Source organism: Ursus maritimus, unplaced genomic scaffold, assembly GCF_017311325.1.
Source record: "Ursus maritimus isolate PB19 unplaced genomic scaffold, ASM1731132v1 scaffold_25, whole genome shotgun sequence".
Taxonomy (NCBI): domain Eukaryota; kingdom Metazoa; phylum Chordata; class Mammalia; order Carnivora; family Ursidae; genus Ursus; species Ursus maritimus.
In genome coordinates this window covers 30,947,719-30,974,962 of record NW_024425008.1, presented here as the reverse complement: position 1 = coordinate 30,974,962, position 27,244 = coordinate 30,947,719, and the positions used below count along the sequence as shown (strand labels likewise).

At 43.4% G+C, this 27,244-nt stretch overlaps 1 protein-coding gene across 11 annotated transcripts in view; it reads left to right on the top strand.

Annotated features, from left to right (window-relative positions):
* Nucleotides 1-27,244, top strand: part of RAD51B (RAD51 paralog B) — a 677,123-nt gene that overhangs the window by 490,149 nt on the left and 159,730 nt on the right. For all 11 annotated transcript variants that reach the window (XM_008700443.2, XM_008700473.2, XM_008700456.2 and 8 more), the window contains one exon: nt 18,525-18,628. In XM_008700443.2, coding sequence (XP_008698665.1) covers nt 18,525-18,628 — 104 coding nt within the window. The remainder of the gene's footprint in view (nt 1-18,524; nt 18,629-27,244) is intronic.

Here is a 27,244-nt window from a genome sequence, read left to right as displayed (position 1 = left end):
CCTTGGGAACTGTCTTGGCCTTGAGCAGAAGTGGGGTCTGAATCATTACCTAAGAGAGCTTTGTAGATTGTCACAGTTGGCAGCCTTAGGACTTGAGCTAATCCTGGAAATTCCTTAACTTCCCAGAAAGAAGGTTCCACGAGGTCAGGCTGAGGTCCTCAGAGAGAGCAGATGGAATAAAGCTTGCAACTAGTTGCTTCTGCAGCTGGACCTGGAGATAAATAAAATCATACCCATTTTTTTGGATCATCAAGACTTCACTTCTCAGGGGCTATCTGTTCTCTGCTTCTTTTTCCCTGTATGTGGGGGGAGGAGAAAGCACTGCAATCACTGAAAGAAAAGCAAGAAAGTGTGTTGACTCAGTTCCCATGGTGAATGCAAGGAAGGCCAGCCAATAGAAACAACTGAGATATTACAAAAATGTGTTGCTTTCTGGCAGCTGTGCAGTCGGTCCTTTATATCCAGTCGCTATAATCGGCTCATCACCCAAACTCTTTCCAGGGTCATTATACTGGTTGTGGGGGGCTGCTTCTCCTGTAAACAAATGTTGGTGTTACTTAATGTCCTCTCTCTCCAACTTTCTTGTGGCAAGTGAAGAGTATCAAATCATCATTTAGGGGAAAAAAGTACAAAAGATCACAGAGATAAAATCCTGCAGGTCTTCTAAAGGCTCTGGCATATGTGGCTCAAACAACACAAATCATAAACTATGACGCCACCTGTAAAATCCAGTTTTAATTAACTTGAAGGCACATTGGTGTTTTTCATTAAAATGAAATTGTATTTAAATGGAAAACTACCAAGACAGGGTACATTGGGGCATTGTTCACTGGGGCTTGGGGGTTGGCAAGTGAATCATGTACTTAGAAAAAGCAAAGCAAACCTTGTTTCTGTGGGGCCTTCTTAGCTTTGGAGGACTTGTCACTGGTTCCCTGGAATGTAGGGAGTGCCACTAGGTAGGACCCAGGCATAACTCAAAACGTATGCCAGTTCTTCTTTTTTTGACCCTTCTAGTCTTCCGTCATCCTGCTCCCTGCCTGTCTCCATCTCTCATTAGCCCTTGGCCTAGATACCCCAGGAATACCTCTTCCATTTCCTCCCTTGCACTGACTGATTTGATCCCCATTGTCATTTGTGTGAACAGTGGATGACAGAGAGCACTCTATAAAGAGACAGGATGCTATTTCAGGCTTACAAGACAAATGAAGCCCAGACATCACAAGGGGCTGGTGAAAACTCGAACCCCTCTTTTGAAACTCGCACTTCACTAGTTATCTAAGAACTGAAAGGAACCTTCAAGATCCTCTAATCAAAGCCCCTCCTTTCCCTAAGGAGGACACTGAGACTCAGAGGTGAAGTGACTTGCCCCAACTAATGAAGACCCTTTAAGTGGGGCTTCTCCATCTCAACTCCTGCCCTTTCCTCTCCAGCCAGGGCCGCAAGTTCTGCAACCCTGTTGATTCTAACACAGCCCCCAGCTAGAGAATCCTGCCTTGTCAGCAGAACGTCTCTGCAAGCTGACACAGGACATGTGCTCATTTGGAGTCAGGAGGACCGCCGAGTTTCCCGTTCTGGTTCTGCCTCTGCTTTGTTGGCTTAAACGAGTCACTTCTTCCTTTGTCTATTTCCCCAATCGGTAAAGAGAAGATAATGAACCTTTCCACCTATCAGGCTCACTTGAGTGTTATAAAGAATAATGAGGTGATATTTGTAAAGTGCTTTGAGCTGCTGGGAAAGAGGAGGGGTGAGTTCAGTAGAAAGCATTATTAGCTGCAAGCACTTATCAATTGAGCTGTTTAACAATAGTGGAGAGTAAGAATACTCAGAAATGAATTCCAGGGACTAGCCCTGCTTTGAATTTAGGAGGAGGATTAGCGGGGACCTAATAGGTATTCCACTTCTCCAATTTCTTTAGTGTGCCGTCAGACTAGGAAAGGTAATAACATTCTTCTGTGTCGGATTCAGCCCGGAGTTTCAATTGGGATGTCAAAGTGTACTTGTCTTCTATTCTCATACCGAGGCTGTGTTATGTTGTGATTGTTAAAGTCCTGGGCATCTTCTGTCCCCTGGGGTAATTTCACTGAGAAGCTATACAAAGTAATTTCTATACATTGGCTGGACTGCTGTTTATAAGGTTGATTAGTGGAGCTTCTAAATCTAAAAGTGCCTGGGAAGCAATTTGGATGAAGCAGAGAAATAAAAGGCAAGGTCTTCATCATGGTTGATCTTTTTTTACTACCCCACTCTGGGGGGGATTTTCTCAGGAGCTCAGATGTTCGTACGGTGCAAAATACGGGGCTTGATGGCCATCGTGGCATCCTCTTGCATGTGAGAACAGAGATGTAGCCCAAATGAAAGTGAACTTGCCAGGTCACTACATACATTTAGAGCCACCTTTTAACGTCCCCTCCCCCACCAAGGGTTCGAGGAGCGAGCAATGTTTATGGGGGCCTGAGACATGCGGGAATGTTTCCAAATGGTTGTTCTGAAAAAGGATCTGTTGCTCCACACTCATACCCCACTGTTTGAAGACCCTCCGCCCTGAGTTCAGGTCTCTCTCATTTTCAGGATCAGGGAAGAAGAAAGAAAATTAAAACCAGAGAAATGTTTTGAGCTGGTGCAGCTCTCCGTGGGCCACTGGACAGTGAGCCAGGAAGACTGTGGCTCCCTCCTTAGTGGGCAGGAGCAGGGCTCAATTTTGTCATCGTCCTCTGGAGGGTGTAGGGAAAGGTCAAGAGGTCATTTGGAAAAATAATTTTCCCAGTCAAAGTTATATTAATAACTTTGGTATATATATTTGATATATATATTACACCAGTTGTGTCTTTGTCCCCTGAAATCGATGGGCCTCTCTGTAATGGCTGCTTCTGCAAACCCTCCCCCCCACACACCCATTCTCCATCTGCAGGCGCTGCCTGTCGGGCTTTCCCCTTACAGGAGGGGAGAGGCGCCTGCAATAGCGTCACTCTGTGGCGACCTGTGAGTTTCCAGTAACATCCTACGGTGTGGTGCAACCACAGGCAATGGGCCCACAAACAGTGCCCCCAGATGCCTGTCCCACGCACACACGTGAACACACATGAACACGCCCTGGATGTAGGAGCTCCCTCTGTGCCTCCTGCCACCCCGCTGTGCCCTGCAAAGCTCCACTGTGAATCCTGCACCTCTCTGGGGGCCGACTCAGACCTCTAAACGGACGCCTGGATTCCTTCCTTACTGGGTCAGCCACCAACTCACTTTTGTGTTTCCTCTCCAAATCCCTTCTCTGCCCTGAGACTCCATGAAATAATATGGGATTTACTTGGCAGAATTCTCTGACCTCCTTCAAAGACCTAAGTTTCTTGTTTATTGTAGTTTCAATGTCTCAATCCTCCAAAAGCATTTGGAATATTTTCTTCATTTCCCTCTCTCAAGGTATCTATTTTGTCCCAGACGTGCCTCCCCCAGTGTGTTTTCGGGGAAGGACGCCGAGACTTTGGGCCCCAGCTGCTGCCCTTTCCTTCACCTCTGCCAGGGCACAGACCAGCACTGGGCTGACCTTCCCGGGCAGGCCAGAAGAGAAGGCTGTGGAAGCCCGCACGCCCCCCACTGTCCCTCCCTCTGTGGTCACAGCTGCTTGCCCTCCCCACTCCCCTCCCCTGCTCTTTTTCTCAGTGAGCCTCAGCGCCAGTGCCCCAGTGAGCCGCTGGGAACAGAGGTCTGTCCCCTGCACTGGCCTCGGCTCCCCACACTAGAACATTCAGGCGTCAATGGGAAACAGCAAGATCTGTCAGCATTGCCCCTTTCTTCTGGGCTTTGAGGGCCACATTCTCCACGGCCATCTGTTCCCTTTCACCTCTCTGGACAATGTTGCTTTTTAAAGCCAGCGATTCTTCCTTCTTTATCCCCTCCTCTCCCGCCTCCCCTTCTTCTGTGCTCCCACCCTTTCCCCCTCATCTCTCTCTTTCCCAACCCTATGAAATTAGCCTCTCTTAAGAGAAAACTCGACCTTCTTCTACACAAAGCTGTTTTGCAACCACCGTGGTTTTTTTTATTTTTCATTTTAAAATTTTTTTGAAGTGACACGTTGCTGCTTTTAAAGTTTGTGATTGTCTTGGGGGTATTCTTTTGATAAGGATGGGAGGGAGGAGGATAGAAAAACTTTTCAGTCATACAAAAAGAAAATACAGAATAATAATGAGTTTTAGGTTCCTGCTGGCCAGCACTTGCCTCTTAAAAGAAGGAACCCTCCCTTTTCTTCCCTAGATGATCAGTTTAAGGACATTTTTGCACCGTAAAGCTCTTTCCGCCATGTATTTTATTATAATTTTGTTGTTGCTACTATGTTGTTGCTGTTGTGCTGTTTTTAATTTAGAGCTAGGGCTGCTGGGAAATGGGTACGTGATCCCTTTGGTCTTGCACAGCGCTGTACGCAGTTACGGAAGTACCTGATCAACAAGGAGGCCATGATGTCTTCTAAGTGAAGCAACAGATCCTGAGGTTCAAGGAGTGTCCAGGAAGGGGTGTTTGTACCAGTACTGACCCCATGACTTGGTGTGTGACCTGAGGCATGTCACTTTCCCTAAAAACAATGATGATAAAATCTCTTACTAAAAAAATGTTTAATATGTGACTTTTCTGTGTGTACCATTCATTACTCTGTTTCATAAACAAGATGAGTCTATGATAATGTCATGAAACCTTATGGGCCATCCTTGGCTAAGGATGCTATAATAATCTGACTGCTGGGGTCAGACTTAGCTGCTGGTGTGGGAAGTCAGCGAGAACAAGGACTCCCAGCCCTCGCTGCTTGTCAGAGTCATGGGCAAGGCTGGGACACAGGCTCAGGGGTCTGACTCAGCTTTTGAATCCTCTGTCCACCACTTACTAGCTACACAAATGTGGGTAAATTTTTGTCATCTTAAAAATCAGGGCAATACTAGTATCCACCTTCATGTTGTTATTGGGATGACCAAAAGATTTGTATCACGGAAAGCACTTGGAACTGCTTCGGGCCCATTGTAGATGCGTGTGAGTGTTAACCATGATTATTGACCCCCTTCCTATCCCATGACCATATTACAGATGAGAAGATGGGCTAACTGGCTTCCTGTGGGGCTTTTCTGACTCTATCACATTTACCTTCTGCTGCTTTATTTTTCACTATAGAGTTAACATCGGTAAAAGAAATAATGTAATTATCAATGGGATTGCAATGATGATTAACATAGCAATTCCACTTAGAAATGTCATAAAATAGAAACATCCTAAGGTATAAAAAAAAGATATATCATCATGTCCTTCTGGCAAAGAGGGTGAACCAGATGTGATTATATTCATGGAAGAAAAGCCAATCATGATTTTGGCAACTAAGGTTATTTCACATATTTTCAGTTGGAAATCTACAGAACCTGGAGATTTATTTTTCTTCGGTATCAATTTCTAGAAACGTATCATATGACTAAGAGTTTCCCAACAATAGGGAAAGAACATTATTAAAATATGCATTCCTAGACAGGCACAGATGATTCTGAATAAGAAATTGAATATTACAACTTAATGAGGAAAGGAACATGAGTGGAGTATCTAGAAAATGGGCTGAGTTTTCTCTCCCAGAGACAGAGAGATGAATGGTGATTAAATATTTTCTAAATGGCTGAAAGAAATAAGGAAAGAAGTGACAAGAGTCAGACTGCTGCATTCAAAGCCTCGCTCTGCCATTTGCAGGGTGACCTTGGGCAATAACTTACTCTCTCTGTAGCTTAACCTCCTTCCCTAGAAAGTTGGTATGATAATGGCATCTCCCTCATAGAGATCACATAGTGTGCATAAGGTATTGAGCCTAGGTCTGGAACATACTAATTATTCCAAAATGTTACCTCATAATTCATTACTATAATGTCTTGTAACAAGTGACGTCAGAGCTATGGGACAAGTTATACCGAGTGGGTGGTCTTGATCACTTTGTTGAATCTGGTCATTTTCAGTAAACCCATAGTTCTGTCCTCTTTCTAGATAAACAATGGCCTTCAAGGAAGAAGGAAATTGCTTTGCTCAAGAACTCATATTTCACAGATGTGTACTGACCGCCTGCTGTCACCAAAACCAGTTCCCCCCAATTAAAATAGTCCTGTGAGCATCAGCACATTTTGTTCATCAGTTCCCTCTCCTGCCATGAAGCTCCTGCCTAAAAATACTTGACTGTACCACCAGGGATCAGGGCAGTCTTGTGAGGGAGTACTGGAGGAAGTTAAAGGAAGGTCATCTCTGTTGCCCAAGATCCCCCACACCCGGGCAATCCACACATGGCAGGGACCCTGCAACTTGCAATCCAGAGGCCACTGTGAATTCCGGTCATGAATGGAGTTTTTTCCCTCTTCTGTGGCCCCAATTTGTTGTGAGCCTTATGTTGGCATGACAACCATGGGGTGTGTGTATCCGGGTGCACACCCCAAAAAGGGAGAAGTACAGCATCTTCTCCTCTCCTTGACGCAGGAAGCCCAGCTTCAGATGTCAAGGAAACACAAGCTGAACAGTGGGAACCTGGCAACCCAGCTGAACTCATCAGTGTGAGGAAAGACAACCCAAGTATCTTTGGGTTCTTGTCTAAAACTCAGGGTGCTGAGGACCTGGGGATCGCCTCACCGAACTATTCACTGTTCTGTTTCTTTCTTTCTTTTTATTTTTTTTTAAAGATTTTATTTATTTATTTGACAGAGAGAGAGAGAGACAGCCAGCGAAAGAGGGAACACAAGCAGGGGGAGTGGGAGAGGAAGAAGCAGGCTCCCAGCAGAGCAGGGAGCCCGATATGGGGCTCAATCCCAGGTCCCTGGGATCATGCCCTGGGCCAAAGGCAGACACTTAACTACTGAGCCACCCAGGCGCCCCTCACCGTTCTGTTTCATAACCCCTATCCCCTTCTCACAGCCTTCAGAGGCAACAAACATGTGTGATGCCAGCATTCCATTCCCTCCCATGCATGAAAATATCCTGATTCCTATCATGATCATGCTACTTCCCAAAGGGGTGCTTGAGACGGGGTGGGAAGAAAGCATAACAATAAATCTTTGCAGTCCGGGCAAGGTGATAATTAAAAGCATTCTTCACAGCGATGTGTTCTCTAAGGCCGAAAGGGAGGCAGCTGGTCAGCAGAAAGCCCTAGCGTGCCTGGGCCCAGGCCCCAGCTCTGCCTCACACTAGGCGGGTTTCAGTAAAGCCACTTCTTAGTCTATGAAATGGGAATAATGATGACACTGATGTGCTGGGATCGAGGGAAGCAGTCGATTAGTGTGGTTGAAGTTGACTTGGTCGGATATACTAGTGTACTCCGGAGTATTCAGGGCACCTCAGGGCTCCTAGCTCCTGCCCCATTGATTCTCTTACTCCCTCGCTTGTGCTCTGTTCCTGTTTTCACTGAAGAAACAAAGGGAAGCTCGAGCTCTGAAAGCTGAGCTATGTTTGGTGTCTGGAAGAAATGCAGGTCAAGGAGCCTGACTGACAAGGGACCTTAATGAGGGTCTGTGCCTGAGGGGGCCCTGGTCCTCATCACGACCCCTGTCCTGTCTCATGCCGCAGGCCGTCAGCTGCCCCTCCTCCACTTGCTGACTTAGGGTTTTGGATTGCTCCTCTGACAACAACTCCAAGCAGATGAGTTATGGCGTTTCTAAACAGTTTACATCTCTTCCCTATTCCCCTTGGGAAGTAGGGTGGCGGATAAAGTCAGCAGATAGGAGTCTTAAAAACTGGGCCAAAGGGCATTTGCCAGCCTGGGGTCGTACACTGAGGAAAAGAATTCAGAGCTACATGACAAGATATGAGGTGGAGATTTTTTTTAAATGCAAGTGAATCCACAATAGTACATGGACTGTCCATGAGGTCTGAGAAGTCTGTAGTTGCAAGCAAGATAGCAAATGCCTGGCATGTGATTTTTTTCAAACCTTAATGTATATAAGGGGTTATCTGGGAGAGCCTTTTGAAACTGTAGGCTCCTGGGCATCACCCCTCAGAGATGCTGATTCGTTAGGTTTGGGATGGGGACAAGGATTCTACATTTTAAAAAGTGGTTTACCTGGTTTAGGTGATTCTGATGCATAAACATGCAGGTGAAACAATGCCCTGGTAATTTCTCCAGAGATCCAGTCCTAGGTCCTGATTTTCTATCAGTGACCCAAGTCAACTCTTAGAGTAGGCCAACCTACACTCTCACAGTTGTTTATTTTTGTTTGTTTTTTTACGTAAGAGTTCAAATCTACAGAAAATTTCTAGGGAAAGTACAATGAACTCCCACACATGCTCCACCTAGACTTCTAACATTTTGCCACATTTTTAAAATCTCCCTCATATTATTATTATCAACTTCTTTTTTATAATATGAATTTATTATTATCTTTATGAAACCATTTGATATCATGACGCTTCATCTTCAAATACTTCAGCATTTATCTCGGGAAAACAAGAACTTCTCTTACATAATAGCCACGATACAGTGATCTCACCCAGGAAATTAGCACTGATATAATACTATTATGTAATGTGCCAAAGTCAGACTTTGTCAGCTGTCCCACTTATGTACTTTATGGCAACTTTTTGTTTTTTTCTGATCCAAGATCCAGTCCAGGATTAGACATTCTATTTAGTTGAAATGTCTTTCTGTGTTAATGATCTTTAAATGATTTTTCTTCTAGAACGTGTTTCCTGATAAACAACAGCATTTTCCCCCCTCTGTCCTTATTACCTGCAAAGAGCCAGGGATGCAGAGCCCGCCTGAGCAACAGCAGACTTAACCTGGGCCCAATTCTGCATCAGCTAAGGCCTTGGGAAAGGACCCTATCTCCTGGTCCTGGGTTTGCCTAGTGAGCTGATTCCCCATTACTATTGGTGTGTCCCTTGCTCTTCAGTCAGGTAGGCTGTCATTGTCCAGACGAGTTCCCTGGATCTAACATTACTTCACTCTAGTTTAATTCTCCCCAGGAAAAATAACTGATAAAGGATATGCCGTGTTTTGTCCTTCCTAGCTTTCTCCAGAGGCAGTTGGCTGAATGATACTTCTGAGAGGGACTTTTCTCCCCCCAGCAGCCAGGACTATAGATAATCTGAAATCAGATTAAGTGACTGTATTTCTTCTGCTTCGGCCAGAAAAAAAAGTCACCTGAAAAAAAATGAGATGACCACATATAATACCAGGACTTAGTAGAAACCAACTCTGGTATCCACCTGTTGCCTTGAATTCTGCAATGAGAGTAGAAAAGCAAAGCTCATACCAAGATGGCCAATTGGCATGATTTGAGGAATTCACCTATTTGCAGTCTAGAACACATTGCGATAGAAGAAAATCCATTTCACATAAGCATCTTCCTGGTTGATGTTGAATTAAGCCTAAATTCAGAATGAAAATGCCTCAGAATGAAATGAAAAGAAAATGAAATGTTTGGGTTTTTATTTTCTTCGTTTTATTTGCTAATATTTACTTACGAATAGCATGCATTTACTCTAATGAGTGAGTTTATTTTTAATTAAAGAGTTCTTTTCAAAGGGTCAGGAGATCTGGCTATAGGTCACCAGTCAGGACTTTCTTCCCCCCCTTAAATAGAAGGTAGCTGGAGAAAGCTATATTGGAGAAAGGTTTCAGGGGCATGGCCTCTTGGGGAACGTTGGAAGCAAAGCTAGGTGGGAGGAGATGAATTCTCTCTATTCAGACATCCTCATTCTGTTCTCCCCATGCCTATTATCGTTTTTATAGCTGTCTTTGAGGACGTTCGTGATTGTCACTGCAAACATAGCAGAGCAGTTCTGTGCAGTGTCCCCTATAGAACTCTTGGTTGGTAAATTAGAGGCATTGTGGACTAGGGTGAGCACCCTCCATCCCGTTCTAGGGATTTCCCATATGCATCCTGGTTTGCCCAGAACAGCCCTGATTTATCTCTGTTATCCCAATATAGTTATTCAAATGTCCCCATTTCATTTTCAAAAGTGTCCTGTTTGGATGATGACTTATGTAACCATACTAAGACTCTGGGAAACTTAAGTATGTTCTCCCCACACAAAGCCAGTGGAGTTGTGTGAGTGGTTCGTGCTGGGGCATACCAGTCTTCGTCCTAGTGATTAGCTAACTCTGTTTCTTCCTTTTGCTGTGGACGACTAACCCATCCCCAGCTCTTGCATTCCAAAGGTTCTGATTGCCCCACTTTTTCTTGTCGTCTTCACATTTCTAACCTTCCTCACTAACCAGTTTTATTGGAACGTGGATCCTAGGTGTGTTGTGCAAGTAAATAAAGACTCTGGACTGCATTCAAATCTTTCACCTCTAGCCGAGAGACACTGGGGATGAAATTTTCTGCTTTACCAAAGTGAAGCAGCCTTATCCTTTACCAGGCCAAATGCCTTCCTCAGGGCACAGATGATATTGAGGCAGTTATTGTGTGGTTTTATGCCTCAGATCCTTTATTTGTAAATTTGAAAGAAGACTAATAGCTTTAAAGTATTTTGAGAATCTCAAAGCTCAGAAGATTATAAATAACAAGAGATATTTTTTTCCCATCTAAAATGGCAGTACAGATACTGCGGTTACTTACTTAATAGATAGCGTGTGTTTCCTGGGCCATTTGCAGCTGATGGGTTTTTTCCAGTGCTCTATTTATAGAGCTAGGTCAGAAATATCACTTCCGTTGGAACTTGACCTACAGACCATTGTCAATTTTAAAGGCCTGAGGAAGTAGAGTGCACACTGAATACAGCTGGTTCACAGGTTCAGTTAATGAACCACAAACCCCCAAGGAAATTAATATTGCTGGAGGATAGATGTGTGAGCCTGTCCAAATCTCTTTTATGTGATACCTTTGCACTGTGGCCTCATGGAGCTTGTAGGTCATCTTGAATCCTTATTCTAGAAATAGCCTATCCTAGGTAGTCTTCTTCCCTTTTATACCCCATTCATCCTCTTCAGCACTGCTTGCTGAAATTCTGGCGTTCTGTGTCAAATAAAACAAGACCTGATGATCCACCAACAGAGGCAGTTTAGGCTACTCTGAGGAACTTAGGGAAAAGCAGATCTAAATGTTTCCCTACTTCATCTTTTGACTGAGGCTAACCAAGATTCTCAGTCACTTCCCCAGTTCAAATGAATGACCCAACAAAAAGTATGTGCTGAAGCTCAGCCACTGCCGTGGGCCTGGTTTTAAACAGGAGAAACTGAACCAAATGGATGGTAATCCCCTGTGACCCCTCCTCTCTCACTCAGACTCCCACCTTTAAGCTTTGTTGTTATGAAGTCATGTTTGCTGGGACTTGGCCACTGGCCATCCCATGTTTACCCATCATAAGGTTTTAGTAGGTAGGGGAGACTAAGAAAATCCCTAGTCTGGAGGGAAATCTACTCTTAGGAAAAGGACCACATGTCTGCACTCTCTTCAGGCTTAAATGGGTGATAGGTGGTAGGGTACAGCCATTCAAAGATAGCACACGGAGTAGAACATTCTCAAACTCCTGGGAAAGGTGAGGTCCAGAATGAAGAGCTAATGTCTTGTCATCAAAATGCCATAGATTCAAAGTTCTTAGTAGAGGCAGGAACTTCTGAGATCATTTTCAACAACCCCTTGTCATGGATGAGGAAAATGAGGCTCAGAGAGGCAAAGTAACTGGTCGTTAGCAAGGCCCGCCCTGATGATCTTCGTTACATCACTCTCCTTCTCCCACCCGGTCTCATTAAAAGCCCACAGCTAAGTTGGAAATAGAACTCTAGGGTCCTGCTGTGTAGCCAGCAGCTGACCATATGCTGTCATGCATTACACAGAACATGCTTTAGAATGTGAGGACAAAGATAAGAAAGAGACTGTTCATTCCAATGGTAACATGCCATCTCCTTCCTGAACTTATTGCAGTCCTGAAAAGATTTACAGGTATTTTCCTCCTCCCTCCCTTCCTCCCTCCTTCCCTCTCTTCCTTCTTTACTTCCTTCACTCCCTCCATCTCTCTCTCTCTCCTTCTTTCTTTCCTCTTTCTAATCTCAGTAAGTTGCCTTTCATCTAAAGGGACAGGAGGGATCAATGTCCAGGATATCCAGCCCTCCTGGGCTGTGAATTCCCCACCCCCCCAATCCTGGGAGTCAGCGCTTTGTTTATACTTTCATTATTTTTAACATGGAAAGGTCTATTTTTTAAAGTTGATTGTTTTGCTATGGGACAGACACTTTTATGTTATGTACCGGAGATTCAGTTTGACCTCCCAGAAATGCTTAGCACAGGAGTCATAAATTGAAATGTTTTCAGAGAAGGAGCTTCCTCATTGAAGGCCCCCCAGCAGACCTCTTCTAGTTACTGACACGAGTTGGTACCAGAAGCCCATTACCTTTTTGGAAATCAAGACTACATAGCAACCTGATTATCCTCCTCCAGTCTGATTACACAAGGACTACACCCTGTGTGCAGAATAAGGAGAGAGCCCCTTCCTTGTGAGAAATGTATCTTCATAACCAACTCCCACTCCACAGGCATGAGGAATTGGATCCAAAAGATAGTGGTCATGAAAGATATTCCAGAATCCAAATCCTGTTGTTTTAACCACTTCATTACTGAGCTTTACTAGCTTGCCTCATTATTAATAGAATAAAAAATGTAGAAGATGATAATTCGACTTGCTTTCTCCCTAGAATTTCATCTTCAGTGTTCGATCAGCATTGTTCCTGTCATTTATATATACCAAATATCTCCATCTGAAAGTCACCGTGAACCTTTGGTTGCCTGGAGGCAGGAATTATTATTCACATTTTACAGATGGGTAAGAAATCACAGAAAGAAAACGTGCTTTGACTTACCTAAAAGAGTCTCGGAGAGTGGAGAACGAATGTCCCCACAGTCTGTTTTAGAGAGACCTGACTTCAATGTAAACAAATTAGATTTTCTCCATGTAGCTTACTTAAATACTTCCGCAAGCTCAATCCTATGATGATGAAAAATCCCCAATAATGAAAATATTTTCAAAACCTAGTTCACTTTTTTGATATTTCTATCTGTATTGAAATGAACCAAATTCCAGTACAATGAAGTCACTCTGCCTTGGCAAGTCTAAATATCAGAGTCATCAAAAAGGAGAAAGGGAGAGAGTGCCCTAATTTTTAGAACTTCCGCTTAAAATGAGCATCGGGGAAGATTCACTTATCTCTTTCCTGACCAATTAGGTCATTGGGCAGGAAATCACCTTTTCTGAAAGGCCAGCAAGCAGATTCCTTCTACCTTTAATTTCTCATAAACAGCATTAATGATTATTTATGCCAGAAATGTTTGGAAGTCAAAAGACATGAGGCCACTGAATTTTCTAGTTGAAAATAAAGTTACAGGGGCACCTGGGTGGCTCAGTGGGTTAAGTGTCTGCCTTTGGCTCAGGTCTTGATCTCAGGGGCCTGGGATCCAGCCCCATGTTGGGCTCCCTGCTCAGCAGAGAGTCTGCTTCTCCCTCTCCCTGTGCTGTTCCCCCTGTTTGTGTGCACATGCTCTCTCTCTCTCAAGTAAATAAATAAAATCTTTTTTTAAAAAAAGAAAGGTTATAAATTTATAGTAACTGACTGTTTCCCCACCTTCCTTTCTCCCGCTTCTCTCTCAAGTAATCCCACCACCTATAGCCACTCTTCAGGGTTCCATTAAGTGAAATACTAGGCCTCCAACCACAGAGGGTCAGTTTCAGGCCACCTGATTGACATGAATCAGCTGCTGGGCCAGTTGAGCGAGGTTAAATAACTTGCCAAGCCGGGGCATGCATTGTCTTTCTGGAAACCCCTTGCCCTGAGTTATCACTGTATATCAGAACAGAGGAAGCTGGTGTAGAGCCAGAGTGACACACAGATTCAGATGAGTGATGAGATAGATGCTCGCAATATGCCTCCATCAGTGTCTCCTCAGAGATGGGCCTTCAGGCTCTTCAGGCCCTTCCCGAGGGCCCCACTGGGCTGACCCAGTTGCGGGCTGTTCGACATCATGAGACTGGAGAAGGCCAGGTGGAGTAGTGGTGAAGACAGTTGGCCCGGTTTGAGTCCCGACCCTGTCATTAACCAACCATGTGACCTTGGGAGAGTGACTTAATCTCTCACAGCCTTAGTTTGTCAATAGGGGTGATGATATTGCCTACCTCCAAGGGTGGTTATGAGGATCAAAAAAGATGTAACTAAGATATGAAGCTCAAACAAGACGTAAGCCCTCCTTATATAAAGGGCTCACCTAGTGCCTCATTTGTAGTACTTTAAAAATATTGTCTGTTCTTATCATTAGCTTTCAAGGTCCTCTGTGACTGTTCTTGTAGTGGCGTAATGTTTGTAAGAACTCCTGAAAATAGATCTCCTTAAGCCGCTCACTCAGGGTTTCCATTAGTAACTTCTCCGTGGTCATTTGCACTCATGGCCTTTTGTCAGGACCTGAGCTCACCTGTCCGGAAAGCAGCCAGGTATATGGGTACTTTGTTATACTGTTTTCATTGGTTTAGGGACATGGCGTTCTTTAAATAGTCACCACTGGCCACATATGTCTCTGACTCCTGAAAACATCTTCCAGACCTGGAAAGTGCCTATAATTTTATTACCAAAAAGTACATATTTTTTGAGTGCTAAACGAATTAACTCCAATTAGTCACATGCAAACTTGAAAGCTCAGCCTTACTTCATCCTATCGCTTAGCAGGCATCTAAGCAACAAGCTTCTAACAAGTTTGTTTGAAAAATGTGAAAATGCTATTAATTTTAGCTGAAGCAAGATAGAATTAGAATGTAAATCTGCTGCTAAAACAAATATATATAACATGGTTCAAAGTTTAGTAGGAATAACTTATTAACTATTTAATCAGGTTTTATTATGTATCTCCTGTGTATCAGTGACACAGAATGATCGAGGCATAAGTTAAATTATTTGGGCAGACTAGCATAAATCAGACATGGATTTGGCCCTCTTAAAATATGTATTAGGGGTGATAAGAAAAGCACACACAAGGGTTATACCGCAGGAGAGAAAACAGTGTAACGTGAGAGAGGGAAAGAAAGTATTATGGGAACTTAGAGGAGGAAGACAGTATGTCTGTGATGACCGAGAAAGCAGCATGCAGGACGTGGTATCGAAGACAACATGTGGACCTAGAGGCATGTCAGATGTGGAAGGGACATGGGGAAGAAGTGATTACATTGGATTGAAGTCTATATGAAGTGGTATGGAGGGAGCAGTGTGGAAAGGCAGGTTGGGCACAAACTAGAAGAACTTTGGATGCCAATCTGAGGAATTTAGAACTCTTTGGACACACTTGGGAGCCACTGAAAGTTTTTGAGCACACTTGATCAGAAGTGGCAGGGGAGTGTGCTTAGGTGTGTGCTTGGGGAAGTTAATCAGGCAGAAGAAGAGAGAATGGGCTTTAGTGAGGAGGAACTGACAGGAGCATGTACATCAGTTAGAAATCTCTAGCAGCCATTCCCTAGTGAAAGGTACTGGGTGTCTGATCTAAGGTCAGGGTTGGAGGAACGGAGGGTAGGGAATGGATACAGATGAGATTTTACAGGTGAATCAATAGGACGTTGCAATTTATTGGAACTGAGAAGCATGGGAGGAGAAATTTAAAAATGGAACTGAGGTTCTAAACCCGATTAACTAGAAGGCCAAAGAAAGGGACAAAGAAGGAAGAGTGAGTTATATGGGAAGACATAAACTTGATTCGAAGATACTCAGTTTACACTGTTGCAGTTCATTAGGTCAGGCTTGTAGTTCTTGTTGAAAATGGAGGACAGGTGCTAAGGCTGGTCCTAGGTTGAGACAAAAGCTTCAAAATCATCCATGTGGGGGTGTGGTCCTTGTCAACAGTGAGGACATGCCATATGCAGCAGATGTTGCAAGCTTGGTGGCAATGAGTGATATACGGCTCCTAAGTATGTTCATTTTAAAAATTGTTAAATTAAGCCAACATTTTAAACAGGAGATTGTACTTAAAACATTGACTTCTGGCTTCTCTTTTAAAAGTCAAAAGATGTGGCTGGCTATGAACTCGTATTGTCACATGACAGCAATAGCTAGGGCAGCCAGGGTCTGCCCCCCTTGCAATCATAGATGGATGCTCTCCTTCTCCACTACTCCTCATCATCTCCTAATACTTCATAGTAAACACAAAGTGGACTAATGGTTGCCTAGGGCTGGGGGGCAGGAAAGAGGGACTTGAGGCTTACATGGCTAGGGGCATGGGGTTTCTTTCTGAGGTGATGAAGTGTCCTAAAGCCGATCATGGTGATGCTTAAAGAACTCTGAATATAGTAAAAACCAGTGAGCTGTACACTTTGGGTGGATTGTATGGTGTGTGAATTATCTCAAAAAAGCTGTTTTATAAACACGCAAAAAAGGAAAGAAAAATCAGTTGATATTGCCTTTCCTGGGTTAGTTTTCTAATAACAGAAAGTATTTTTTTTTATTAATATGTCTCTCTCAGAAAGGGGATAATGGAAGACAAGAGGGTTGTGTATTTTAAGAAGAATGGAAGAAAGTATATCTTTTTGCAGTAATAAAGGACTCCTGCATTTTAAGATGCAAACAGCTGGCCTTTTTACTAATGCACATTACCTTCCTAGCCACTGAAAACACTTGGGTGGTAGACAGGAGAAAAATTGGTCACGGTCAGCCCCCTGCAGTCCACCCACAACCAGGAAGAGAGGGAGAAGAAAAGCAGAGAAGGAAAAGAATACTCATCGGGATCCAGAAGAAGCAGTATACTGGATGCCAAAAGAGGGGGAAGCTTTATCAGTTGCTGACAAGAGGTCAAGGAGGATGGGGACAGAGAAGTCAGGAGGTTACAGGAGACCATCCAGTGAGAAAGCTTAGAGCAGTGGGGCCAGAGGGACACTCCGGAGCAGATGACGAAGTGCCCCGGATGCATCGTTCAGGGGTTAGTATTTCTCCACAGCGTGGAGGGCTGCTGGAGGAGTTTGCGTAAGGGAGTGATGTGATCAGACAAGCGTGGTCTAGGTAATTTGTTTTCAATTAATTTGTATATGTTCTGAATGAAGTGCATGATGCACTACGGTCACCCTAAATTTTATTCTTTCCTATGCTAAATTCTTCTTCATTTGGAAATCCTCAGGCTTGTTGTGGTCCCAGTTGTTGATTTCCATCTAATTCATTCCTGTATCTATTGAACCAGAGAAAATTTATGGTTGGTGTTGTCTAACGCAGGGGCATTCAACCTCAGCACCCTTGTGTTTGGCGCTGGATAATTCTTTGTTATGGGGACCTGTCCTGTGCGTTGCAGGGTGTTCAGCAGCGTCATTGGCCTCTACCCTCTAAATGCCAGCAGCACTCCCACTTACACATTGCCAACAAAATCACCTCCAGCCTTGAGCCACTGACCCACATTCATCTGCTGTAATCTTTGGGCCCAGGAGTATAAGGCCATACAAAGTTGGTAGACCGCCCTGAAAGATGACAGGACCAGAAAAAGAAAAGAAAAGAAGACTAATACTCAAGACTGAGCGGTGAAAATCAGATGATGCAGTAAGCAGTCAATGAATGAGAAGCTCAAGGCCTCATGTTGTTTTAGCTAATTTGGTGGACTTCAGCCTCTCTGTACTCAGTCTCCTCATTGCAAAGAGATGGCATCTTCAGCATACAAGGCACAGTGAATGTCCCACTGTGCTCCTTAGGGCTAGGATTCCTCTCATGGCCCAGGGCCAAAATGGGCATGGGAATTCAGAGGAGATCTCAGGATGTGCCAGATATGAGGGGAGGGGGGTAGGCAGTCTTCTAAGTGGTGGGATTTGTGAGCCTGCCTCTAGGAGGAAGAAGAAGAAGCGATCAGGCATAGTTTCCTACTGGTGATGTCAAAAGGGGTCAGCGAAGCTCTGGAGATGTAAGGTAGTAGGTGAAGCACAACTTGGAGTAGACTAGAAACTCCGATGGGTCCTTCAGATCCGCCCCCTTGCAGGAAAGCCTTAGAAGGTGAAAGAGTGTTTTTCTGGGGGTAAGGTTGTCTAATACAGATTAGATATGAAATGGTTAGATCTTCCGGATTCCTTTTCTGGGTGGGTGTGGTGTGTGTGTGCGCGCGCACAGGGGTTGGAAGAGCAAAGGAATTTTATATGCATATGCCGCCATTTCTATATTGATAAGGAAAATTGAGTTAAGACTCTTATCAAGCTAAACAAGTCTTACAACTCTGTTAAACTAAGACTATTTCATAACTGGCTCTTATTCTGTGTAGTAGCATTATGCCTTTCTGCCACGGATGTTGAGTGGCTCGATTTATTATTAGCAATGGTTCCCAGCTGCCTTGCATGCAAGCTCTTCTCGATGTATACCTCCGTTATCTTTTAGCTCAGTGGTGGTCTCTTTCACTGAGGCTGAAGGAAGCGCATGCTGGTTTTTATTTTTAGTCTCATGTTCCTTAACCTCTCTCCTTCTTCTCTAATTTGTCAGCTTTGGTGGTAATGAACTGAGCCCCCCAGGAGTCTCTAAGCAATGAGCAATGATTGGACTTTTGTTTATGTGAAACACCATTACAAGGAGTGGGCATTCATAATCATGGTTTTGCCCTATGTCATTTCAGGCTCTTCTGGATCCAGCTGTGTGACGGCTGCCCTAGGAAACACCTGGAGTCACAGTGTGAACACCCGGCTGATTCTCCAGTACCTTGGTTCAGAGAGAAGACAGGTGAGTGCTTTGAAAATGTTTTCTGATTGTCGAGTTTAGAGAGCAAGATGTACTTAGCAATCTGAGTGTTTGTCTTCTGAAAGCATTGCCCACTTTGTCTGTCCTGGGCCAGCACTGTCAGGGGCTAAGTAAAGAAACCAGCATCCCTGCCCGCCCCAATAGCCGTTATAATGAAGTGGGAAATCAGTCACTCACAGGAAAAAATGTGTAAGAATAGAGCCCATGGAGTTAGCATGCCTCCTGATATTTGCCAATGGCTTGGAAGTGACCAAGGTCCACCCTCTAGGGATCTCAAACTCTCCGTCTCTAAAGGGTGAATGATCATTTCACTTAGCTTGTATTTGTTGAGGACTAGATAATTTGTGTACAAGTTAAATAGTGATGGTGCTTTTTCTTGAGGTTAGTATGCTTTGAAAACCGAAGTCCAGACAAATCTTTTCATGTGATTTAACTGTTCCCCAGACCCTGGATGCTTGTGCATTAACTCCTAAGCCAGTAGGTTCAAATACCAAAAGGTGCTAGAGAGACCCCCAAAAGGATGATAGCTCTCTCAGGGCTCCCTATTGATGGTTTCTATCCTGGCTTCAAATGAGAACTCCCCCGCCTTCCATCCAGAAAGTTTAACTTTCTACACCCTTTCTTTCACTCTAAAGAAAGGGACACCACAGTCTGACCCCTTTGGTAAAATGTTTCATAATTAGGGACTTTATTTTTCTCGATGCCTAACCTCAACTTTATTCTGTTGTGTGGACCAGGTTCCATCATGACCTCTCCCACAAGCAGGAGGAGGAAGAAGATAGGGTGATTGTTCTGATTTGTTGAATGGGGCAGAATTCAGAATCCAGATTTGCCCATCTTGCTAAATACATTACAATCCAGGTTATTCACTAAAGAGGCATGAAATATCATGCTGGTGGTCCTTTCTGGAGGAGGTGGCAGGGAGTTGTTGCCCTTTACCTGCATTAGGTAAATTGGCTGTCTTTCAAGGAGTCAGGAATCATCAGAAACAGACATGAGCCTTTGCCTGTTCCAGACATAACTTTCCGAGTGCCCTTGGTTACAGACCAGAGGATTCTTCTTGGTTTGCTTGGGACTGTGTAAATAACATTCCATCTTGATGATTGAGTCAGCCATGTTCTGAGAAGATAGAGCTGCTTGTTTTTGTTTAGGGGAACATTCTCAAGTTTTCAGGCCCTGGCGTGCTCATTACCTCAGTGATACCTTTACCCCTGTGATTCAAGTATCCTGGTTTCTGAATCCATTACTTCTCTTTTCAGTGGAACATAGCCAGAGATGTTCCTGTAGAACGTGATGTCCTTTGGTTTGTACCCTAGGTTATAAATTATGTTCAATAAACCCAGTTTGCAGCTATCAGGGATATCATTAAGGATTGTCAGGCAGTACTGCTATTTGAGAAAGCAAAATTGCTTGTGAATCAGTGTCGATCCATGTAACCCCGTTCCTTGAAAATGTGTAGTTTATTTCTGTTTTAGGTTTTAGATGGCACACACTGATTTTGTGATGTAGTCTGTTATATATGGTAGCCTGGACTCCAGACTCTCAGATCCTTGTTTTACCAATTCTAGCTTGCATTTATTAGTATATAAAGAAGTTAGAGCCATATTTTTCTTTTCCTTTTGCTTTAATAAATTAGCCAGTCATTTCCATGTTTTCAATATCAATAGAAGGTAGCTGGTAGGACAAATGCTATTATTTTATGTCTCTTTGGTAACTGCAAGATTTTGGTGGCTCTTGGTTCTTGGCTCATAAGGTCAAACACAGGCCACTAGTCACAAGAAGAATGAGGAGCACAGCATGGATAGATCAGTGACAGTTTATCAACTCATAGCTTATCAAATGAGTCAGGGTGTTATCTTAATCTACAAAGGACAACATGTTACTATCATTGCTAATCAATCAAAAGCAGAGTTAAATGCTTTTGAATCATGTTTTCAAACACTAATTAGTAAAATATGTAAATATAATAGTAAAGTATAATAAAATGCCATAGCAAAGTAAAATATGACCAGTGTTAAAATGGCCAACCCAGGCAAAAGAACTTACACTTAATTAATCTATAGAAATGTGCATGCCTTTTGACCAGTCCTTCAATTTGTGGCCTAATAAGTAGGATAAAATTTGATGTAGAAAACATGTGTCTATCTGATGAACTTATCTCACTTTAGCAGAGGATGTGCATCGTGATCCACTGAGCTTTTCCTGTGGTCTTACTTCTGACAAAGTAAAGAAGCTGTATGAAGATAAACCTTTTCTGGGATATGTGCACAAAACAGTGCTTTAAGCTGGTCTTTAAGGTAGTTGTTCCAAGCAGTACTTCCTCATAACACTACTTAGTGGAAGAACATGCCTAGATCACGGTAGCATCGGCCGACCTCTGGAACACTAACCACCAGGAGAAGATACCAGGTAGAGCTCTCCCCACCCCCACCAATGCACCGAGGCTGCTACACCAAGGGATCAAGGACATGGAATGAGGATTATGTTTGATCCTGTTTCTATGACATTGGGCTCTCCACCAGGGCTCCTTGAACGTGAGGCTTAGTCTGAGATCACAGGGCTGGAAGGAGGGCAGGTCAAGCTGAGCAGCTCTGCAAGCCGATTAAACCAAGAGCTGAGTTGTAGAGTCCAAGGGAAGGAGTCCTCCCTGGCTGATTATTTTCTTTACACCCTGGAAACTTTGTAAAATTATATAACCAAGAACGAAATCTCCTTATCAGGGCACAAGCCAAGTTAACTGTCTTGTTTATTCTGCTTCAGTGTTTGCAAAAACCCTCTTAAGAAGCTGGGGAACATTTTCTTTTGGACTAATTTAGTTTTCTTTCCATTTGACTTTTATTTACTCTTTTTCTAGTCAGCTTCAATCCTGCCCCACCCTTTTTGCAACATTTTTACTCTTACCAAACACATGTCCTTAAAGTGGAATTAAAATGGCCTCTACTAGGGTTGTTCTTTTTTTTCTTTTTTTTTTTTAGTATTTCGGATTTATTTTTTTTTTTAATAATCAAAAATATGTTTTGGTCCACAATGTGCATGGCTTGGGGATACAAAGAAGTAGAAGACTCGGTCGCACCTTCGAGGTTCTTCTGGTCTGGTGTGAGAGATGGTACGTGTGTCTACACTCACGGATCATCAAAATGGTGTGCCGGAGCCCAGGAACAAATGAATAGCGAAGTGCTGTCATAAGGAGGCGTTCGATTTGTTACCGAATAAGTGGTTAAGACGGTGCCTGCTTTGAAACCAGAGCAAGGTAAACTCACCAGAGGCACATCAGTCTTTCTAAAAGACGGACTTGAGTTATCACTTTAAATCAGTGTTTCTCAAGCCTGGCTGCATTTGCAGACTCATCACAGGAGCATTTACACAATACCAGCCCCAGAGCTCCACCCTGACCAATTAAATCGAAATCTGTGTTGGTGGGCTGGGCACCAGTGTTTATTTGTAAAGCTCCCCCAAGTGATTCTACTGCACAGTCAAGGCCGAAAACCACTGCCTTAAATAGATAAATGTATATTATTGAGAAAGGAAAGGGAAAATTCAGGGTGAGGAGGAACAGGAAAAGAAGACAAACAGGAGAGCAGGTCCCCATGTTCAGAAGACGTGGGTTGGTTTTGGCCTTGTCACAAGAGCAGAGGATTTGTGCCCTCAGTCATTTGATGGGGCTTTATTTGCTCACCTCTTCTCTGCTAGTCACCACATAAGATGCCAGAGATTCAAATATGAGTAAGTCGATGCCCTGAAGATGTTCACAATCACCTGGGGAAAGAGGCGAACGTATAAACGGTACATGCTGCATGTGGTGGGTCTAGTGAGCGTGGCGGAGAGGGCGGTTTTCCACAAAGGAAGGCTCTGGGGTGGTTGGTGAGGCAGCAGCACACACAACGGATTGGCAGTGACCAGACGCGCCATCCTGAGAGGCTGGAAAAGCTGGAGTGAGGGCGGTTCTACTTGAAACAATGATGAAAAACTTGGTGAAATATTCATACTATTTCTCATCAACTCATCATGAAGTCTGTTCCTACAAACCACATATGGGATCATATAAATTTTTCAGTGCCCTGGAAGGAGTAATGAAGGAAATTAATCCCAACTAAGCTTCACACCCCCTTGATGAAATAAATATTATGACTCCCTCATTTCAACAAACTGGGAAGAGATAACTTTTTCATATAGTAGGTTTATTTAAATGGACTTTATAATAATATTTTCATCTTCTATTTAGAAGTCACCCGGAAGGTAAAGAACACTTGAGGGAAGAGCCTAAAGTACCCAGTAAATTGTTGACAAGACCCATAATGTTACTCAAACTCCTGGTCCTTACCAGAATCCTTAGGGTTTTCTCAAGGTCCCAGGTCATTTTGCATCTGGGAAGTATTTAGTGTCTCCTTTCTGGTGATACAATTCTTCTCTCAGTATCCATTTTGTGTTTTAAAAGACTTAAAACACCATCACTGTGGAGATTTCCTGACACCGAGCTTTAATCAGCCCCATTTCCCTCAGTTTTGCCCACAGATGCACCTAGTACTTTCCTCTGTTCTTGCATGAGTGAAACCTGGATTGTGAGCCCCTTGAAGGCTGTGACTGAATCTTCTTTGTATACTCTCAGAAGCAGAACAATGCTTGACACTTACATGTTCAATACATATATTTTGAAAAAAGAGAGAGAGAGGTAGAGAGAGAAACTCCTCATATCCATATGTGGACCTCGTCTTAAGGAAGAAGGCCATACTGCTTATTTGGAATCACTCTTCACCATAGGTGTTGAGTTATGCAGCTTAATAGTTCCTTTAAAGTATTAATAATTGTCAGTTAAAAAGGTTGGCATCAGACCTTGACAATTATAAGCAGATCCTTATAAAGAAGTGCTGTACGAGTACTGAATATAGGAATATCTTTTTGCAAAACCAGCCTGCTGGGGCCTATGGGAGAGTGAGAGTCAGGCTTCCCTTGAAATCCTAGTTGGAATTCCTCTGTGTAAGCAAACCAGAGCCCTAAACACAGACCCAGGCAGAATGAGGGAGAGGGGTTCCCACAGCTGCTTTCAGGGAACAGGCAGCCTGCGGACTTTGGCTGAGGGGAAGGGTAAGAAACCTTTGTTGCCATCTTCCAACCAGTCATGGGTTCTGCTGTCTGTGCTTGGATAGGCTTAATGGAGGACTGACTAAAGGAAAGATGAGAAATCTTTTCTCCCAGATAAGCTGAAGGAAAGGTTTGGGGAAGAATGTGAGACATACAATCATATTCACCCAAAGAAAGACATTGAAGAGGATGTTTTACCTCATGGAAGTCGTAGTTTTATGTCTCGCTATTTGCAGATTCCTCCAGAGAGGAATTCAGGCTTAGTTGCCCTCACTCAAAAATGAACCCCTCTCACTTTGTAAAATGGTTCCGGGTCATTGTGTTTATTCTGTTTCTTTCTACCTCAGCCCGTCTGCTGTTTTTAGGCAAGGAGACTGCTATGTATGTGTGTATATCCAGTCGGAGGAGAAGTTTGGCTGCAGGGGTGGGAGAAATTTCTTTTTAAGCATAAATGTCTGCAGAAATAGCAAAGGGAACATAGAATCCCAGCCAAGTACATTGCCTTGGGTATAAATGTTCCATCCCTTTTCAGAGCTGCTCAAGTGTGAAGCCTAACCCCTGCCCACACTCTTCCTCCAGAAGTGCTGTAACAGGTATTGAGCAGATTGGGAAAATGTATAAAAGAGGAACCCAGAATGGTGACTTTTAAAAGGATTCTTTTTTTTCAGGTCACCAGGCAATTGTATTAAAATCTGAGGAAATCCTGCCTGCAGTTGAGCAGTAATAGCAAATGAATGCGGTGAGCTAGACTCAGAGCTTAAAGACAGGCTCCATCTGAGAAAGGACAACGTAGAGACCCAAGTGGACACTCCCTGTTTCTGTCTCCACGTTTGAGATAGAAAGATCAATGCCTTCCCCACCACCTACCAAAAAAAAAAAACCACCCCAAATTCCACTGGACTCCCTCTGGAAAAAGTCAATGTACTCAAAAAATAAAAATATAATATAATCACTACTTCTGAATGGGTTCAAGTAGAGAAAACTTTCCCTTGAAGGGGTTCGACTGGAAATTGCCATTTAAAAATCCATTAGTACAGTTGCCCCCAAGCTTCTGAGAGGGGTCTGCTTTTCAGATGCCTTGGCCATGATAGACAATGTACCTTTGCCGAGGGGGAGAGTCAGTCTTTCCTAGGAGATTTTGAGCCACAGGGAGTCAAGAAAAGTTCAAATCAAAATCAAAACAAAATAAGGGGGGGCTTTGGGGGGAGAGCCATCATAGGATTTTAAATGTCCTTAAAAAGTAGAGTTGTAAAATTAAGCATTACCACCATTTCAAAAGGAAAAGATACTTTAATACCAAAAAATAGAGAAGACATTATCTGTGAATGAAGAATACTACTGTAAATCAAATACATTTGTTTTTATGGAAGACTTAGTACATGTCCTTATTTCTGTCTTTGAGATCATGATCTCTGACCATGAGAGGCTGAGTAACCAGTCCACTAACACAGTGTTTAGGTGACTTCCCCTTTACTGAGCCACTCACCGTCCCAGTATTTTATCACCTCTGTCATTCTCCTCCAGCTCTGACTGGTTTTATTTTTACACACTGTCTGGTACCAAATCCCCTTATTCAGTGACCCTCCCAGCTCTAACTTGCTAAGTAAACCAGGGCAAATATGTGAATGAGAGATTTCCAGAGAAATCTCAGCTGTTGCAGGAAGTGGAAGAGACACAGGGCTTTGGAACCAAACTGAAGACCTTGTTGTCGGCTAGGGAAGAGAAGTGTTTTCAGTTGGGAAACAACATAGGAAACAGCTATGAGATCTCTTGGACAAGGCAGTGACCTGAGAGTCAAGGACACTGAAATGTATTTGGCTCATTTGAGGATGAAGTTTGGACAGGATGTTGTATTTTGGCTTTGGTCAGCTATGACTGAGAAGAAAATGGGGCAACGTCTTTGGTTAGGAAAAGCAAGAGCTACATAAACCATGAACTGATTTATAAATGAACCAGTGCTTTCACTAGAACCTTTAAAGCCTTTAGGATATGACAATGTCCCATCTGAGATGCCTCCTAGAGATGATCTCAACAATAGCAAGGGGTATAGGGATTCTCAACTATAGCCAGCATAAGAACCACAGGTGTTTATTAATGATGATTCCTAGGCCCTGCCCCAGTGACCATTCCATGAGGGCAAGCACTTCCGGTGATTCTCACCAGGGTGGTCCTCAGAATGACACTGTATTCTAGCCATTTCATTTTACAGATAGGGGTAGGCAGTTGAGGTTGTGACTTACTCAGGGTCACACAACTAATAAGTAGCAGAAATGGGGGTGGAATTAAATTCTCATTTCTAATCTGTTGCTATTTTCACTCTACTATGCTGACTTTTAATAGAAAAACTCTGGGCAAAAAAGTGCCCTAGCCCAATCAATTTACTAGGTTTGTAGGCAAAGTGATGTTTATATCCTCTATGACTTTCAGTGGCCTATAAAAAGGGTCTACAGAACTCTGCAAAAAAATATATTTTTTTAAAAGCACCATCCCACCCCACATTGCAATGAATTACCAGATGAAAGTCAGCATTTTAGGGGTGCCTGGGTGGAGCAGACAGTTAAGCAACCGACTCTTGGTTTCGGCTCAAGTCTCGATCTCAGGGTCGTGACATGGGGCTCCACGCTCTGCGGGGAATCTGCTTGAGATTCTCTCTCTCCCTCTTTCTCTGCCCCTCCCACTCATGCTCTCTCTCTCTCAAGTAAACAGATAAATCTAGAAAGAAAGAGAGAGAAAGAAAGGAAGGAAGGAAGGAAGGAAGGAAGGAAGGAAGGAAGGAAGGAAGGAAAGAAAGAAAGTCAGCATTTTAAATTCTTGGTGAATACATGACTTTTTCTAAATTGAACTTCAAAATGAGCATGGACTTCCCCGCCGAATGACTCTTTATAGACAACATCCTGCAAACAAGGCTGTCTTCTCTGCCCCTCTTCACAAATGGTCACATGTGCTCATGGTGAGTCACCCTTCATCTTGATCTTCCTGTTGCCTAGCTTCATAGGCTAAAGGTATGTGATGGTTTGGGAACCTTCAAATTTTCAAGTCTTTTGTTTGTGTGGTCTTCTCAGAATGAGAGAAGCGTTGTGATTATCATATTTTTGAGTCTTTGCATCTTTATTTGAGAAAGTCAGAGTGGAACGGGGGAAGGAGGCAGTCTGTGTGGAGACCCATTTCCTGCGGTCTCAGGATCCCACAGTATCCCACAGTTCGGTAGTGAAGAGCATCCTTGATGGCTTCAGGTGCTCCAGGCAACACTAATTTAAAGTCCTCTTTATTGTCTCAGGAGGGAAGGGGGTTAGTCTTTATTGAGTACTTATTGTTGCAGGCATCATGTTTGATCCTTTCGCATGCATTATTTCCACTGACCCCACAACAAGTCTTCAACAGAGATCTTATCATCTTGTTTTTACAAATAGAGAAACTGAGCTAAGAGGATAAATGTGTATTCAGTAGTAGACCAAGATTTGAGACCAAGTTTGTTTAACTTCCAAGCCCAAGTCTTCTTGCTATACCATGTCCTCTGAG